Here is a 16705-nt window from a genome sequence, read left to right on the forward strand (position 1 = left end):
GTGTCTCTTGGCGCGTTTCTGGGTGTAAATATGTCTGCATATGTTCAGTGCATTTGTATTTTGTGTGTGTGTGTGTGTGTGTGTGAGAATGAAGAGCGCGTGCTAAGTTTGCACCATGTGTCTCCTCCAGGTTTGTTATGAAAACAGCTACCAGCCGCCCCACAAGACGTCCCCCTCCTCCCAGACAGTTTACAACCTGAGCGGCATCGACGTGGAGTATTACCTGATATCCACGGCCAACGACTTTATCAGAAACAGGTAAATGCAACGAGCGTTTACGTTTAATAAATAATACCAGAACAAAGATTCACCTTACATTCATGCTGTGAGCAACTTGACTGTCTGTTTCACCGATACGGTACATGGCTCACGGAATGATTTATATCGTAAAAATGTATAAATAGAGCTGAACACCTGAGTACACTAATGAATATACAACATATTATACGATAAAACAGGTGACAAACAAAAATAAAACAAAATCAAAGCAGTGTCATTCCAGTTTATACACAGAATTAGCACAATGCACTTAATTAACATGATGCACAAAAATGCAGCTATCATAACACTGTATGCAAATGAAGTGAACTAATGGATAATACTTTATAATAAACATTAATAAATCATAAAATGATAGTTAAACTGTAGTTAATAGCTGCAATGAAACAATGAAATAATAATTAATAGTATTTACTAATTATTAGTCATGCTCTATGCATACACACTAACTAATACACAGTAACTAAATAACTAACAACACAGTAACTAAATATAAATATAGCGACACAATAACTAAATACACAAAGTAACTAATCTCACAAAACACAGCTGCGTACTTCAAAAATACTGCACTTTTTACTGCATTTACATTCATCTTAGGATAAAATAAGATAAATTATAGCATTACTGTTATTGTTAATATTAATTATCATTTGAGTGTTTGTTAAAAGTAAAATAATTATGAATTAAAGTTTAATTAACCATCAATTTGCCATTTATTAATGATGGTTATTATGTTATATTCATTGTTATATTAATTATTCATTATTATATTAATGATACATATGGAAACAAGGGGCTAGAGAATCGCTATGATATTGTACATACTAATAGCGAGATAATCGGCTGCATATTTTATCTTTATTTATTTATTTATTGCACATTTATATTTGGTTGATTTGTTGCCATGTTCAAGTGCAAGAGGCACCTAAAATTTTGGCCAGTAAAATCTTGTATTTTTCACCGCTTTGGTATTTTCTTCACTGCATTACAAAGTTTTGATGAATTCACATCGCTACCTTGCCAGTGCTAATTAGATCACAATAAATAATAATGAGCAGAAAAAAAAAAAAAATATGGATGCAGTTGCTCTCCAAGCATCTTGTCTGAGATGTTTATTACAGTTTACAAAGAAAATTTGCAGGGAATTTGGAAAGTTTTGAATGGCTGGTTTTTCATTTGTTTTGCATTCAGCAGAAACAAAATCACATCAGAGTGGGAACTAAGAAATGTGATTGGCTGTCGTTCAGTTGTTACCAGCTCTGTAAGTCAAGCCAAGTCACTTTTATTAATAACGCGCATTGAAAACCAACAGGAGCTGACCCAAAGTGCTTTACAGTCACGGCTGAAGGGTTTACAGCACAAATGTACATGACTAAAAGTATAATGCATAAAATGAAAAACTTATTGAAGAGAGAGAGGAAAAAAATAAATACAATAAAATCCAAATCAAGTATTAAATAAAAGAAGAAATGAATGAATGTTGCTCACAGTGTTAATGTGCAGTGCTTGCAGTGTTTATGATGTCCATGTAGACGTTTGCTTTGATTAGAAAAAAAAAAGGAAATCGGGGTATGGCACATTAAATTTCTTAGTAGCACTGTTTGTTAATTTGTCAGTGGCAATCGATAACGGTGTGACCTGTCTTGCCAGGTATGGTGGATTCGATTTCGGCAAGCCGCTCCCTCCTGGATTGCGGATGGACCTGAGAGAAGTGCCCGAGAACCGCACCCTGTCCAAGGTAACGTCCCCCGCCGCCTGTCTCGTTATCGCTTTAATTGCCGCACGAGCCGAGTCGCTGAAAGTTTAAGCGTGACACCCTAAGTGAAGTTGTTGCGGATGCGGATGCAGCGAGGCGCCGGCACGCAGATGGAGCTGCATTGTTACGCCATCAATGTCATCGTTAATATGGTTTACTGCGGCGCTTGTGCCACTGTTTTAGTCTGTAACGGCCCTCGGATGATGATGTCTGCATTTATTGTGTCTTCGAGGCCTTGGCTGCAAAATGCTGGGAAAGGGTTTTATTGGAGTGATGTTAGGCTTGCATATGCTGAGAAGTAACAACTTGTGGGCTTGTTTATATATGTGTGTGTGTGTGTGTGTGTGTGTGTGTGTGCGTGTGGGCGCGTGTGTGTGCATGGTTGTAGGTCTGGTACAACCCTGAGGGCCACCACACGATGCCAGCATACTTAAACAGCCTCAACAACTTTATCCTACGTTCCAGCCTACCTGCAGACAAAGATCCACGGAAATATGGTGAGCTGCCAGCAACCAAAAAAAAACCAATAGAGTAAAAAAAAAATCGAATTGAAACACAGGGCTCATGTGGAGATTTGTCCCGGGATGGAGCTCAGATTATAACCTTAATGTGATTTAGTTGGCTGTCAATTCCTACGCCACCTAACAATCTTTAAAACAAAATCCCATTTAATAAGTCCATCATCGTGGATTTAAAGGGCTTTTAGACACGCACTTTTGTTATCACACTCAATAACCTGACTTCAAAGCTAAATCATTAAATACAGTAAAGCTTCCAATAATGGCCGGGCCCTTTATTTATCTCAACAAAAAGAACATCAGCGATCATTAGAGGAAGATTTTTATCTGCTTTGGCAGGTCCACATTATGCAATATGTCTGAAAGTGATTCAAAATTACTACTAAAGAAAAAAATTGTACTGCTGAAATATATATAATTGCTTTTTAGACCCCCAGATATTAATGGCACAGGCAACTGAGGTCAGACACTACTACTATTACTAATATTGCTATTCTTACTATACTATAATTACTATTGCTGCTATTAATAATGATGAATATAATGAACATGTGGTTGAAATGATCATGTAAAGTAATTGACTACCATACCATGTAACTTTACCACTTTTTTTTTTTTTTTTTTTTTTATTGGTAAGCCATCAGTGGATTAACAAAACCCGCTGGTCATTAATCTGACAGCGTCAAGTCACATTGAAACTGAATCAAGCTGCCAGAGCAACTAAAGTGAATAAAAATAAGCTCCCTGTCACAGCTGACTAACAAACAGAAACAATGCTGTACAGCAAACCAAGCAGCGCCGTTGTGTTTGGTAATGAATACAAACGCTTTGGTTCCCGGTACCTGTATCCATGGCAATGAGATAAAAATGTCAGTGTGTTGCACTGCATGGAGTGTGTGGCTCTTAACACATTTTGTGAGATTGTTTGCAATTTAATGATATGAATAATGGGCACATTTAGACTCATTTTTGCCCATATTTTTTTTCCTTTGGCTTTTGTGTTGTGGCCATTGACATACAATTTTAAGTCTTTTTTGTAGTATTACTAAAAAGTCATGTTCACTTCATTAATGGACAGGAGATGGATGAAAAGCAGGAGAGCATTTTTTTTTTTTTTTTAAATTTTTGAAACAAGGGGCTGTGCAAAAGGGGGTGCAGTTCAGTTTAAGGAGGGTGCTGTAAATATTTATTTATTTATTTATTTTTAAACTCATTGGTGATTTCAGTAGATTACAGCCAGGGGGCGCTGTGTGTCCTCAGACTTGCATCACTATGCATGTTGAATACAGATGAGTCCCGCTGACTGGGGAGCTATGCTAAGGGAACGTTTTCAGCACCGAGGATCAGCCTGACTGTCTGCCTCCGGGCAAGAGTACACATGCTGAACACACACACACACACACACACACACACACACACACACACAGCATGTCTGCAGCTCCCGAAAAGTCACACAATGCATTAAGTTATATTATCTAAATTCAAGGCCTTAAATTATCCTGAATACAGTTAAATATACTTAAGCCTCAAATTCAGTTTTAGTGGTTTTAGTTCATTAGTTTTAGTGCATTGTTGTTGTTGTTGTTGTTGTTGTTGTTTTTTGGTTTTGGTTTGTTTTTTTGGCCCCCCCGCTGAGAAATTAGTCCATTCAAACAGACCATATTCAGAGGGATCCAGCTGTTTTCATTTGCACATTTTTGTCAAAGGTGAAACGCAAATAGAAAGGCATGCACAAACGCCTCCAAAAACACATGCACAGACGCGTATGCTCACACACACACACACGCACACACACAGACACACGCACACACACACACACAGAGGCGCAGCCACACTCAAGCAAGCAATTTCTTCCCCCTAGTCAATAAGAGTGCTTGAGGGTAGAGTGTAATCATTCAAATGTTACCTGCAGCCTCTCAGAGCAGAGAGGGGCGGGGGGGGGGGGGGGGGGGGGGGGGGGGGGGTAGCGGGAGGCTCTGGGGAGATTGCTTTTCTGGTTTATCTGTCAGGTGTGAAGCCCCTCGCACTGTTTACTGGCCAGCTTCTCCATCTCTGTGTCGGGACCTTCAACAGGTCCGGGTCAGCAGAGATCCCACAAGACTAATGCACTCGTTAATTGGCTCAGAGGCACGGCGGCTGATTGACAGCTGAAAAGACAATCCTGTATATTCCACTTTAGCCAATAGCAGCAGCAGCAGCATTAGCAGCAACTGCCCATGCTGCCGAAGTGCTGTTGGGCAAAGCATCGACCCTCAAAAAACACCTCAGGAGTCCTACATTTTAGATGATTCTGCAGAAATGCATAGAGAAACATGACGGCAATAAACAAAATTCCAGTTGTAATTGAGTTCTTATACATCTTCTACGACCTGTGCTAAAAATACTAACATATACAAATAATAAATATACTGTTTTTTTTTTTTTTTTTTTTTTAATATAATCTAACATTTGCCTGTTTGTTTCAATTGCAGCAATTTCGGTTTCCAGTCACCCGTACTTTGGCCGGGCGGACAACGAAGATGCAGTGTAAGTCCACTCTTCAGCTTTCTCCTCTGCAGAAGGAAGTGACTCTCAACATCCAACAATACGAATGGCTGCGCCCGCCGAACATATCCGCATTAGCATTCTAATCAGCGGAAATATGCCAGAGTTATCAAAGTCGTGATGAACGTTATTGGCTGTTGTTTGGCCGAGCCCAAGCCACGCTATAGGACCCCCCGACATTTCCATTCTGCTCGTTAAAGTCCGGGGTAGAGTTAGGGCGGGAGGTACCTGACAGCAGTATTTACCCATATTTGATTTTCTAAATGGATTTTCCTGAGCTTGCACTATTGATCAGGGGCCCGATATAATAGGTGTTTACCCTGAAGGTGGCACAGAGGTGGATTGATTCTACCCCACTTTCCCAAATGAGCCTGTTTAAAATACTCCGCAGGCTGTGTTAGACACCCAGACTGGGGATTGAAGACGCGCATGTGTGTGTGTGCGTGTGCATGTATGTGCATACAGTCTATGCAAACCTGCGTGCATACCAGCTTATCAAATCAAATAAATCATTCCGGGAGCGAGGCAAGCTGAGGCCGTGGCCCCACCAAGGTCCTCCCCAGAGCCTTATTAGCACTAACCATCTCACTGAGCACTCGCCGGCCTTCGGTTTCTCCATCTCCTCCTAACTTTGCTGCAGGTGTAGCATGTGCCATTAACCCGCTAAGGTAAGTTTGTAATCCCTCCCTGCCTTTGTCCCGGCTGTTTTTTTTTGTTGCACTGATTTGGCCTTAGCAGCATTAAAAGATCCGGCAGGCTTATTAATCCGAACGTCTCATCCTTACAGTGCATCAGTGTCGCCCACGGGACAAATTCAGCGGGTATCGTGGCCGTACAGATAACAAGCCCGCTCAGTGGCTGCTGCTGGCTAGCCTCTGTAGCGTCTCTGCAACCCCCACCACACGTCTCTCTCTGCTATTCTCTCTCCCTCCCACACTGTCGCTCTGCCAGTCGCGTTTCATCCTCATCCAGTTTTTCATCCTCATCCAGCTTATTCCGTTTGGTCGCTGGTGCTGTGACCCGGCCAAAGGGAAGAGAGGCAAAACAAATAGCATGCAGGGTAGGCGTCTCAGCGAGGAGGCTGGAGATCCTTTGTGATGAACAGGCAGGGGCGCCCGGGTGAAGAAACTTTGGATGAGAGGTTTCTTCAGAAGGACAGAGTTGAATAGAAACAGGGGGATCAAGGGCTCGGCCGGCTGTCAGGTATCTAGTGCGGCGAGAGTGCAGGATGCTCCTCGCCAAATGCCATCAATGGGCTTTACGTTACCGGAGCTTTTTTAACAGCAGCATCAGCTGGCGTACAGACAATACAGCGACAGCAGTGCGGTGCTCCACTCTGCATGAAACAATCAATTTCTTCAGCAGCTATTATCCATTCAGAGCCATTCAGAGCGTTTCTTTTAACAAAGCGATTTATTATTAATGGGATTCTGTTTATTGTGAGACCCTTGAATAGTTCAAATGAGTCAGGTCCCAGCAGACAAACACACGAGACAGTTCGTAGGAGGACTGGAGAATGGGTTATTGTTTTTGGTTAAAGGATGACAACAGACGGCCTCATTCACAGTGACGCCAAGAGCACCGGGGTGTATTGATTATTTTGGACACTTTATTGTCCCTGGATCTGAACCTACAGCTACATTTGTACCGCAGCCTTATCTAAATGAGGAAAAACTGAAGGGAAACAAGGCCACTTGCTCACAGTCCATGAATACTAATGGTTATAGGCAAATACTGAGTGGATGTTGATGAATAAAAATGCACTGGCAGAGAACATGAGCGAGCTGATGGCAGCGATGTATGTTTGCTGTTTTTGGTGGATTCATCTGTAACTGTGTCTTAACGTCTGACATCTGACCTGCTGTCTCTCAGGGTTCAGGGAATGATCCAGATCTTAGTGGCCCTGTGCGTGCTGACCGGCTACGCCATCACGACGGCCAGCTTCGCCATCTACGAGGTCAGCGAGCACCACAGCGGCTCCAAGAGGCTCCAGCACATCGCCGGCATCAGCGAGCCTTTCTACTGGGCTGTGAACTTCCTCTACGACATGGTGAAGCCTCCCTCTTATTGCCTCAAGTGAACAACCGTGTGTTTTATATCAATGAAAGCAAAAATATGGCAGAAACTGATGATATTTTTTGCACCCATCTCGTTCGGAGTGGCCTAATCAAGAGCCAAATCCCGGTCAAATCCTCAAACCTCAGTCAACGAATATGCAAACGCTACATGTCACACACAGTGTTTCTCACACACAGGCTATACTTTGATGGTCCAGCCAAGTGCATCAGCTGCCGCCTAAGAGCATCTCAGCCCATTTTTACGTTTTATTTATCCTTCAGAGAAAATTACACCTTTTTATTTACCTGCTCTGAGCAAATAGAGTTGCTTTTTTTTCCCAATTTGGCTGTGATGTGTTAACATGTTTGAGCGCATCCAATTCAGTCCAATTCAAACCCAAAATCCTTTTACCACTGATTCTGATTAAAATGCTTTGAGATGCTTTAAAACAAATCCTGCAGAGCCCACAGCTGCTTACCATTCCTGTTTGTGTACAGACTGTATGTGCACAGCAGGGAACTAGTAATATATTCCATAGAGTGGCTGTTTAGTATTAGCAGTTGTGTCTTTGTATGTGTGAAGAATTTAAGGATTCTGTGTGAAAATGTCAGATCTAACAGCAATCTAATGCAGTAGATCCATCACTGATTTAACAGTCAGATGAGTTTCTGTTGCGTCATCCTGTCTTATTTTATCACCCAAGGTCATCTATCTGATCCCCGTGGCTCTGACTGTCGGCGTCATCGCAGCCTTCCAGATCCCAGCGTTCACAAACCGGCAGAATCTGGCCGCCGTCACCTTGCTCCTGGTGCTCTTTGGGTCAGTGGTTTGGCATCACCGCCGTATGTAGTGTAATAATCTGCAACTTATTTCAAATGAATGTAACACTGGAGCACATGTGACCAGATGAGGTGGGGCTAATAATGCATCAAAAAAGGCATTATAAGCAAAAAATATCACTAAAGCCAATGAATTATATAATGCCTAGGACATAAAAAATGTACGAGATTGAATATTTAATGTTGCATCTGTGTGGATGATGTCATGATGGTAAATTATATGTAATTTTCTGATTTTTTTTTTTTTTTTAAATGCATCACAGCGCACTTCAAAGTAAAGCGTCGCCAAGTGAAGTTTACACACTCACGCAAAACAGTCCAGACCAGCAAAACCCACCCTAACCCTGCCCCAGTCTGATACAGACTTCAAAATAATTGTGATTTTTTTTCTGCTCTTCTAAGGCAGTTCTTGTGTAAATGTGACATGTAAAAGCAGTCACTGATAGTGCCAGACAGACCAGGCAATGGTGTGTCGCATTCTCCTTTTGAGGGTTATTTTATCTGCCTTTCCAGCCGGTCCATTTTGTCAAGTTGTGCTCCAGCTCATAAGGTGTTATGAGGTCTGTAATGCAGCTGGAGGCCAGACACTACGATCAATTCTATCAGTTCTAAAACTACCAGTCTACCAGTGTAGAGCTGCTAAAATGGAGGTGATTTGATCCTGTCCTCTCGATCTGGTTAAGAGCCTTGCAGCTGCTTTTTGAACGAGCTGCAACCAGGATAGGAGACTCTGACTCAGGCAGGAGCAGGAGGTTAGAGCTACAGGTGACTGAATCTTAGCCATATTGACTTGTGCAGAGTTCACAGAGTTTGGGGTTGAGGCAAATAAAACAACCTCTGACTTATTTTGTGTTTGGTTAGAGGACATTTTTGGACATCCAGCACTTAAAATCTAGAAGGCAGCATCTGAGGACGAGGGTGTGCTGGAGTCAACCGGGGCTGCAGGCGTGAATATCCGCCTGAATCACACCGGTGAAAATAAATATTACGGTTTCAGATGATGTGCCTGTGCGGAAGGATATAAATGGACGGTACAGAGGTGGCATCACATAGCACAACAGAGAAATCAGAGCACTGTCTACTCAGTTTTCCAGGCAATTAAACAGTAGACCTTTGTCAACATTGTGAAAAGCTGCAAAGATCTAGGAGGATCAAGATCGACTCGTCACCTTCATCAGCAGCAAGGAGAAGGTCATCCTCGGCATTGTAGTCTCTGTGCTGTGGAGGGCTCTAAAGCATGCCTGAAAGTTTCCAAAGAATACTATTTTTGAGAGATATTACTTGGAAAAAAAGGCCTTCTTCTCTAAATTTGACTGAAGGAATTTGGATCGGTATTTTGAGTTGGTAATTCTTGAGAGTAAATTGACACTTGACCTTTTTTAGTGCAATTTACTTTCCAGAAAAGGCAACATCATTAAAAACACAACTAATGGTAAACAATCAAGAGACACATTTATAGAATAGACATGTTTAAGAATAAATATAATTGTGCTACCAGTGGTACCAATGACCGGTTGTTTCAGATAATTTCCCAGGAGGGAAATGAATATTTCATGTGAAAAATTTCTGTCTGCAAGGAACTCAAGGGGATCCAGGTTGTCTTTTTTTCAGGACAGGTCAGACAATATCATTTTTATAATAAGAGACTGCACCAGTAGTAAGTGACCTATTTACGATATCAGACATATTTGGGCCAGGGGTACCAATGACCTCCTTCAGCAATTTGTTTGGGGATAATGTCCCAAGAGCAAGATGATAATTTCATGTCTAAAGTTATATCTGCAAGGAACTCAAGAGAAATTTGCTCCAAAGTGCTAAAAGATGCAGGGCAACCCCGGGTGGCAAATATAACACCTCTGGGAAGGAGAATCTGGCACCTAATATTTTCCACTTTATCAGAGCTCCTCACACCTTTCTGGAGAAGCCTCGGTAATGAGAGCTGTGCAGGAGGACTGGGCTGAATCTGTTTCACTGAAAATAATATCGGACTTGTTTCGGTTTTGGGAGGTCGGGTCAGAAACGCATGCCACTTTCTCATGTCAAGATTAATTTGTAATTTGTTTTTTTTTTTTTCCATCTGCGATAAGCCCTCTTATTCATTTCCCCCTTAAGGCTTATTTAAATGCTTACTCAGCCAGGACGGTGGCTTTCTGTCTTCACAAGCATGCAGTATATCGGCCCCAAGTTACTAACGCCTTCAATGTGTGCCAAAACATTTAGCGTGTTCAAAACCATTAACATAACCCAGTTGGCAAGATTGTCTTGCACCTATTACAATTCTTAATACTGACTTGGAACGCTGAAAATATTTTAGCACCCTTAATGGTTTTAGTAAATCTGAGCCATAGTCTAGTGTGGACAGGTACGTATGGTTTGGAAATGGGGGCCGGAATATAAATGTAAATTATGGATACCGTCTAAACTCTGTCGTCTCGAGTAAAGCCAGTTACGAGGGCTAAATCACATTTATGGCCTTTGGAGTGAGTGGCACATTTAACAGGCTGAACCAGATTAGAAGACTCAACCACATTAATAACATTGCAGGGGAGAGTGAGGGACGGACAGCACACATGGATATTAAAATCACAGAGCACCAGCAGACTGGCATGAGAATGGAAAAGAGCTCTGGGAATTCTTCAATAAAAAACATGATTTGGTTTGGGTCTGTGCACCAAAATTAATAAAAAAAAAAAAAAAAAAAAAAAAAAAACCATGGCTAGCAGATATTCAAATAGCAGATATTCAATATTCAAAAACTAAAGACAAGAAATTTGATAGCATTTGTACCCATTTTATAGCTTTTAGAGTCACACTATATGGATGAAATTACATTGTCTTTGTATTTGTGACATTAGCTAGTTAACTAGTGCAACATTTTTATCAATAAATCATTACCAGGGCACCCTGGTGGCCCAGAGCATGTACTACATATCAAGGCAGAGTCATTATCTGTCATTATCCATTATCTGCTGTGTTGCTTTATAGCACAAAGGGAATATTGCTTTATTGCACAAAATAAGGTGCTATTCTTCCAGCATTAAACAGAGCAGAGTACAGTAGCAATGGCAGGTGATGAAATGACACATAGTAGAGAGAAAAAAAATACATGTTTATCCTCTTTAGTGATGCTAAAGACACCGGAGGAGGGGGTTGGTACTTAAAACAATGTGGCTCAGGGGAAATGTCTTGATTTTGAGAAACACTCGTACTAACAGTAGTGAGATTGAGGTTGAATCTCAGACAGGGTCTCATTTGTTTACAGTAATTATACAGAGGTATCGCAATGAATTTGATGATGATACATCAGTGTTTAAAAATGTTACAAGTTGTACTTTTAATCACATTGTTTGAACACTTGATGCCGCTCTGTTGATTCATCTGTTGCTTGATTTTAAATAAGTATGCAAATTTGATGCCCGCAACTCCACTCCAGCGACACGCCATGCTTCGCACATCTGAATTACTGGAACAATTTAAATTGCCGTTCCCCCCATCTGTAGCTGAAGTTTGCGCTGTGGTGTTTCCTGTGCCGTAGCGGGCCCCTGTCCCATCCCGAGCCCCGGATAGGAGGAGGCCAACTCAGCACTCTGCCTCTCATTTATCAGACAGATGTCTCCTTCTCAAGCAATGAATAATCACACCGCTCCATCTGCCTGCCTGCGTGCCTGCACCCACCTGGGTCTGGTCTGCAGCCTCCCTGCTTCTGTTCCACGTCATGGCTTGGCACCCACAGTCTGCCTACCAAGCACCTTTTTCTGGGCATGGCAATCAGACGCTGTGTCTCTGTCTAACTCTATCTGTTTCTGTCTGTCCCCTCTCTCTCTCTCTCTCTTCTCTCTCTTTCTTACTACCCTGCCTCCCCCTTTTTTCTGCTCTTCCTCCACTTTTCTCTCCTCTTCTGTTTCCCGCTGACCCCAACACCCCAATCAAATGAACAAGCAGATTATTTGAGAAAAAAGAATGAGAGAGAGAGAGAGAAAAAAAAAATCGGGAAAGGATGTGCTGCCACGAGGGAATAGATGGAGAAGTAATTTATCTTCCTCTCTTTTGGCATCATGTTTGAATGTTTACCCTCCTCATGGTTTGGTATTTTTCCTCTTCCCTCTTCAATGTTCTCTGGTGCCTATTTTCATCAGGCTCACAGCTGCTCCATTTAGCCTGTTAAAGGACTAAACCACTTCAGTCCGTTAAAAAATGCAAAGGCATGTCATTTTAGATGGGGCATTGATGGAGGGAACTGCATAAATTCTCTATATCCTCTTCTGTCCTCAGGAGAACAAACTCTGAAATCAAAGCGGGCTTTGTGGGTTTTTTTGTTTGAAAGCCAACCCAGCCCATCACAGCAGGGCTATTTTAAGGTGTGTGAAGAGATATTTTTTACTGACTTTTATGATGAAAATCAGTATTTAAAAATACCCCGTCATTGTCTTGTCCCCAGGTTTTCCACCTTCCCCTGGATGTACCTCCTATCCGGCGTCTTCAAGGATGCCGAGATGGCCTTCATCACCTTTGTCTGCATCAATCTCTTCATCAGTGTCAATACCATCATGTCCACCTCCATTATGTACTTTCTGGGTCAAATTGCGATGCATGACAATGAGGTTAGTACAGCATGCTGTTGTCCAGACACTGTTTAACAGCAATCGAAGAGTCTCTAACAATGCAGCATTAGCAGTCCCTCACTTGTAGCTGTGTTAATATTGAGTTTCAGGAGAGTGAGTCACATTTCGCAGGGCAATTGTACTCTGCATATTAAATGACACAGCAGTGAGATGGCAATCAGGATGAGTCACTCAGGCTACCTTAGATGCGGTTTTATATCCTCAGTCCTTTTTTCTTTCCCCTTTTCTAATTTCTCACTGTCTTTCCGTCCTCTCCTTCCCTCCTCCAGGCCATCCAGAGTGTCTTCAGGACCCTGAGCCACGTCTTCCTGATCTTCCCCCAGTTCAGCTTCGGTAACGGGCTGATGGAGCTGGCCAGGGTGAACATGGAGGTCCAGATCCTCAGCGGCTACAACATCGACGCGTATAAGAACCCGTTTGGCATGGACGCCCTGGGCTGGATGTTCGTCTCCTCCTTCCTTCAAGGCCTGTTCTTCTTCACCCTGCGCCTGCTGCTCAACAAGTGGCTCCTGCGTAAAGTCAGGTGAGATGGTCATGAGGATTATGCACCGACAGTGGTGGAAAGTACTGAAGCACAATTACTTTGTCACCCAGTGTATTTATACGCACACAAGGAACCAGATTATTGACAGCAACCGGGTTATGGCAGGTAATGCATTTACATGTGTTACCTTACTCTGATTGCTCAAAAACCCTATATACATGTACTCTCTCAGTAATTGAGAGATATATAATAATAATAATAATAATAACTTTATTTATATAGCACAGTTCATACAGCAGGTGCAACTCAAAGTGCTTTACATCAATAAAGTGGAGACAGAGACAAATAAAAGAAAAGCAGAATAATAGATAAATAAGTAAAGTAAAACTGCCCCCCTCCCCCAATCCTTCCACATCCACCAGCACACACGCACACAAACACACACACATAAACGCACACAGACCTTCACACACTCAAACATACGTACATATGCATATACAAAGGCACAACAATTAAGCAAATGCAAGTCGATAGAGATGGGTTTTGAGATTTTTTTTGAAGCTGGCCACTGAGCCAGAGAGCCTGACCTCGTCTGGGAGACTATTCCAGAGACGAGGGCCAATGATACAGAAAGCAGCATCACCGTACTTCTTAGTTCTACTCTGGGGGATCATCAGTAGACCAGAGGTGGAGGATCTTAAGGATCTAGAGGGAGTGTATCTGATCAGCATGTCGGATAAATACACAGGTGCCAGTCCGTTGAGGGATTTAAAAACTAGGAGCAAAATCTTAAAATGGATTCTGAAATGAACAGGAAGCCAATGAAGAGCTTTCAGAACTGGAGTAATGTGTTCTCTGCGTTTTGTCTTAGTGAGTAGTCGTGCTGCTGCATTTTGTATCATCTGCAGTTTGTGCAGGGATTTCTTTGGGAGACCAGATAACAAGGCATTGCAATAATCAAGCCTGCTTGAAATAAAAGCATGAATAAGTGTTTCTGTGTCCTTTTTAGATATAAAAGGTTGCACACGAGCAATATTTCTGAGATGGTAAAATGCATTTTTGGTGATATTTCTCACTTGGGGTTCAAAGGACAGATCAGAGTCAAAAGTAACTCCAAGGTTTCTTATTTCATGCTTTGTGTTCATAGCAAGCTTTTGTAAATGAGAATTAAAGTGAGAGTGCATTTCTTTGGCACCAATGAGAAGTACCTCAGTTTTATCCCGGTTCAGTTGCAGGAAATTTTGTGACATCCATGAATTAATATGGTTAATGCAGGAAGACAGTTTGTCAATTGGGCTAGTGTCGTTAGATGAAAAGGAGATATATAGCTGAGTGTCGTCCGCATAGGAGTGGAAATTGATTTCATGCTCTCTGAGGATTCCTCCCAGAGGCAGCATGTACAGGTTAAAAAGAGTGGGTCCCAGAGTGGACCCTTGGGGGACACCACAAGTGACCTCACTTTTGGAGGAGACAGAATCACCGAGAGACACTATATAGTCTCTCCCTGTCAAAAATGATCTGAACCAGCTTAGAACTGTGCCTGAAATGTTTAAATTGGTCTGGAGTCGGTTGAGAAGGATGCTATGGTCTATATATAATTTCATCAGACATAACATTGACTTCAAATTATTAAGGATTCTTCAGTGACCACATAGAGCTTGTATTTTTTACTCAGCGTAAGTGGAAACGCGCCAGAATAACTGGGTTTCTCCAGGACAGGTCTGGCTGCCTTGCACCGATTTCTCTTAATCCCTTACCCAAACTATGGAAATTGGCTTTCTTGTTTACATAGCGCCTGAGAAATTGAATAACTGCCTGTCCGTCCCATTGATCTATTTTCTGATGCTTATCTGGGACCGGGTCATAGTGCTGAGGAAGTCAGCCACGACGGTCCTTTCTCAGGCCACATCCACCGTCATCCTGGGCTTTAGCTGGGATACGGCATAGTTTTGTTTCTTAATTTTCTTATTCAGTGGTTAGATGGTACATTTTTTGCATACAGTGGATGCTAATTCCAATCAGTGTGTATGGTTACATCTACTTAATCCTGCATTTTTTGATACTTTAAGTTTTATTCCACTCCATTTCAAAGCTATAATTTGTACTGCACTGCATTTCTGGCAGCTGGGTTACTTTAGTTACCTTATTTAGTATTTTTTTTTTTTCCAAAAGTAAACCAAAGTCGTCTCCACTAGGCACTCTGATACACATAAACCAAAGCAAGAGGAACCAATCCAGTGTGCTGAGCCGATCGGATCAGTTAGTCCCTCCAGCCTTTGAAGCGATGCCCGTCGCAGCAGCCCCCTCCCCCAACAGTAATATGGAGTCAGTGGGGGTGACCGAGTCCAGCACCCGACCAGATTCACAGAGTTATTTGAAATAGTTGACTCTCTTGATTCATGGAGATGTTGGTACCTTTACTATGTATATTTTTGTTTTTATTTTGAAAAAAAAAAAAAAGATTGGTGATCAGTGAATCGTTGGGTATGCATCCTTATAAAGTGCAGTGACACCCCGAGTACTTCTGTGCTTTTACTTAAATAGATAATTGCCTCGTAGTGCTCGTGAGAGACCGTGTGTCGATGCAGTGAACTGCTCTGCTGTGAACCATCATGAACTGTGTGTGCACACACCTAGTGTTCGAGACACACTTGGAATTCTAATTGAATCGAAAATGTATGCATAGAATGTGGAAATGATTCCGGTTGCACGGTGGGGGCCTCATTTATCAAGGACCATACCACAAATTGGTGTGGAAAGCATTTTAATATGCAATGAAAAACATTTTCTCTGCAAATTAGGCGGTAGTCAGTGTTTAGGACCATTTAGCACACGCATTTCATTTATTAGATCAGTGTAGCATTTCAGCATCTCTCAGGGTTTTGCACCTATGGAAATAATGATAAATGCTGATTGTTCTTTTCAATTCGTCGCTCATTTATTGAGTGTCTCGCTCCCTCCTCTGCCTCTTCCATCAGGCATAGATTCCCTCCTCTTGTTAAAATCCTTCAGAGATTTAGTAAAGCTTCCCCCCTCCTGTCACAGACTTTCAATTCATCACAGATCCAGCAACTTGCCGCTCTGCTCTGTCTCTTGCACTGTCATGTCACTCACGCTGCCTCTGATAAATCACCAGCACACCTTGCTATCAGGATTATTTCTCACTTCACAGGCGCCTGATCTTGGGCAAGAAGTCGGTGCCCCAGGTGAACAGTGGGGACGAGGACGAGGACGTGGTGGCCGAACACATGCGGGTGTCCAGCGGAGCGGCTAGTTCAGACATCCTGCAGGTCGACCGGCTCACCAAGGTCTACCACCACCTCAACAAGAAGGTCCACGCCGTCAAGAGGCTGTCTGTGGGCATACCTGCAGGGGAGGTGAGCTTACGTGCAATCATCCATCAGAGAGCATTCCAGCCAGCATACAGTGCACCATAGTGGCTCAGTATCTCCTGAAGCACTGCATTATTTCCTTACCTCGAAAAGCGATTGCTAATTGCCGAAAAATATATCTTGAGATGCCAGTTCACGGGGAGAATGGAATGGAAAGTGAGTTTTGAAAGCCAGAAATCTCAGCATCCAGCAAAGTCAATGAGTTATCAG

The 16705-nt window shown here is 42.3% G+C and overlaps 1 protein-coding gene across 1 annotated transcript in view; it reads left to right on the plus strand.

Annotated features, from left to right (window-relative positions):
* Positions 1–16705, plus strand: part of abca12 (ATP-binding cassette, sub-family A (ABC1), member 12) — a 93644-nt gene that overhangs the window by 64577 nt on the left and 12362 nt on the right. The window contains exons 41-49 of the mRNA XM_030080150.1: positions 131–258; positions 1933–2020; positions 2427–2535; positions 5028–5082; positions 6973–7150; positions 7862–7977; positions 12436–12598; positions 12889–13142; positions 16276–16480. Coding sequence (XP_029936010.1) covers positions 131–258; positions 1933–2020; positions 2427–2535; positions 5028–5082; positions 6973–7150; positions 7862–7977; positions 12436–12598; positions 12889–13142; positions 16276–16480 — 1296 coding nt within the window. The remainder of the gene's footprint in view (positions 1–130; positions 259–1932; positions 2021–2426; positions 2536–5027; positions 5083–6972; positions 7151–7861; positions 7978–12435; positions 12599–12888; positions 13143–16275; positions 16481–16705) is intronic.

The sequence above is a fragment of the Myripristis murdjan genome, chromosome 21 (genome assembly GCF_902150065.1).
Source record: "Myripristis murdjan chromosome 21, fMyrMur1.1, whole genome shotgun sequence".
Taxonomy (NCBI): domain Eukaryota; kingdom Metazoa; phylum Chordata; class Actinopteri; order Holocentriformes; family Holocentridae; genus Myripristis; species Myripristis murdjan.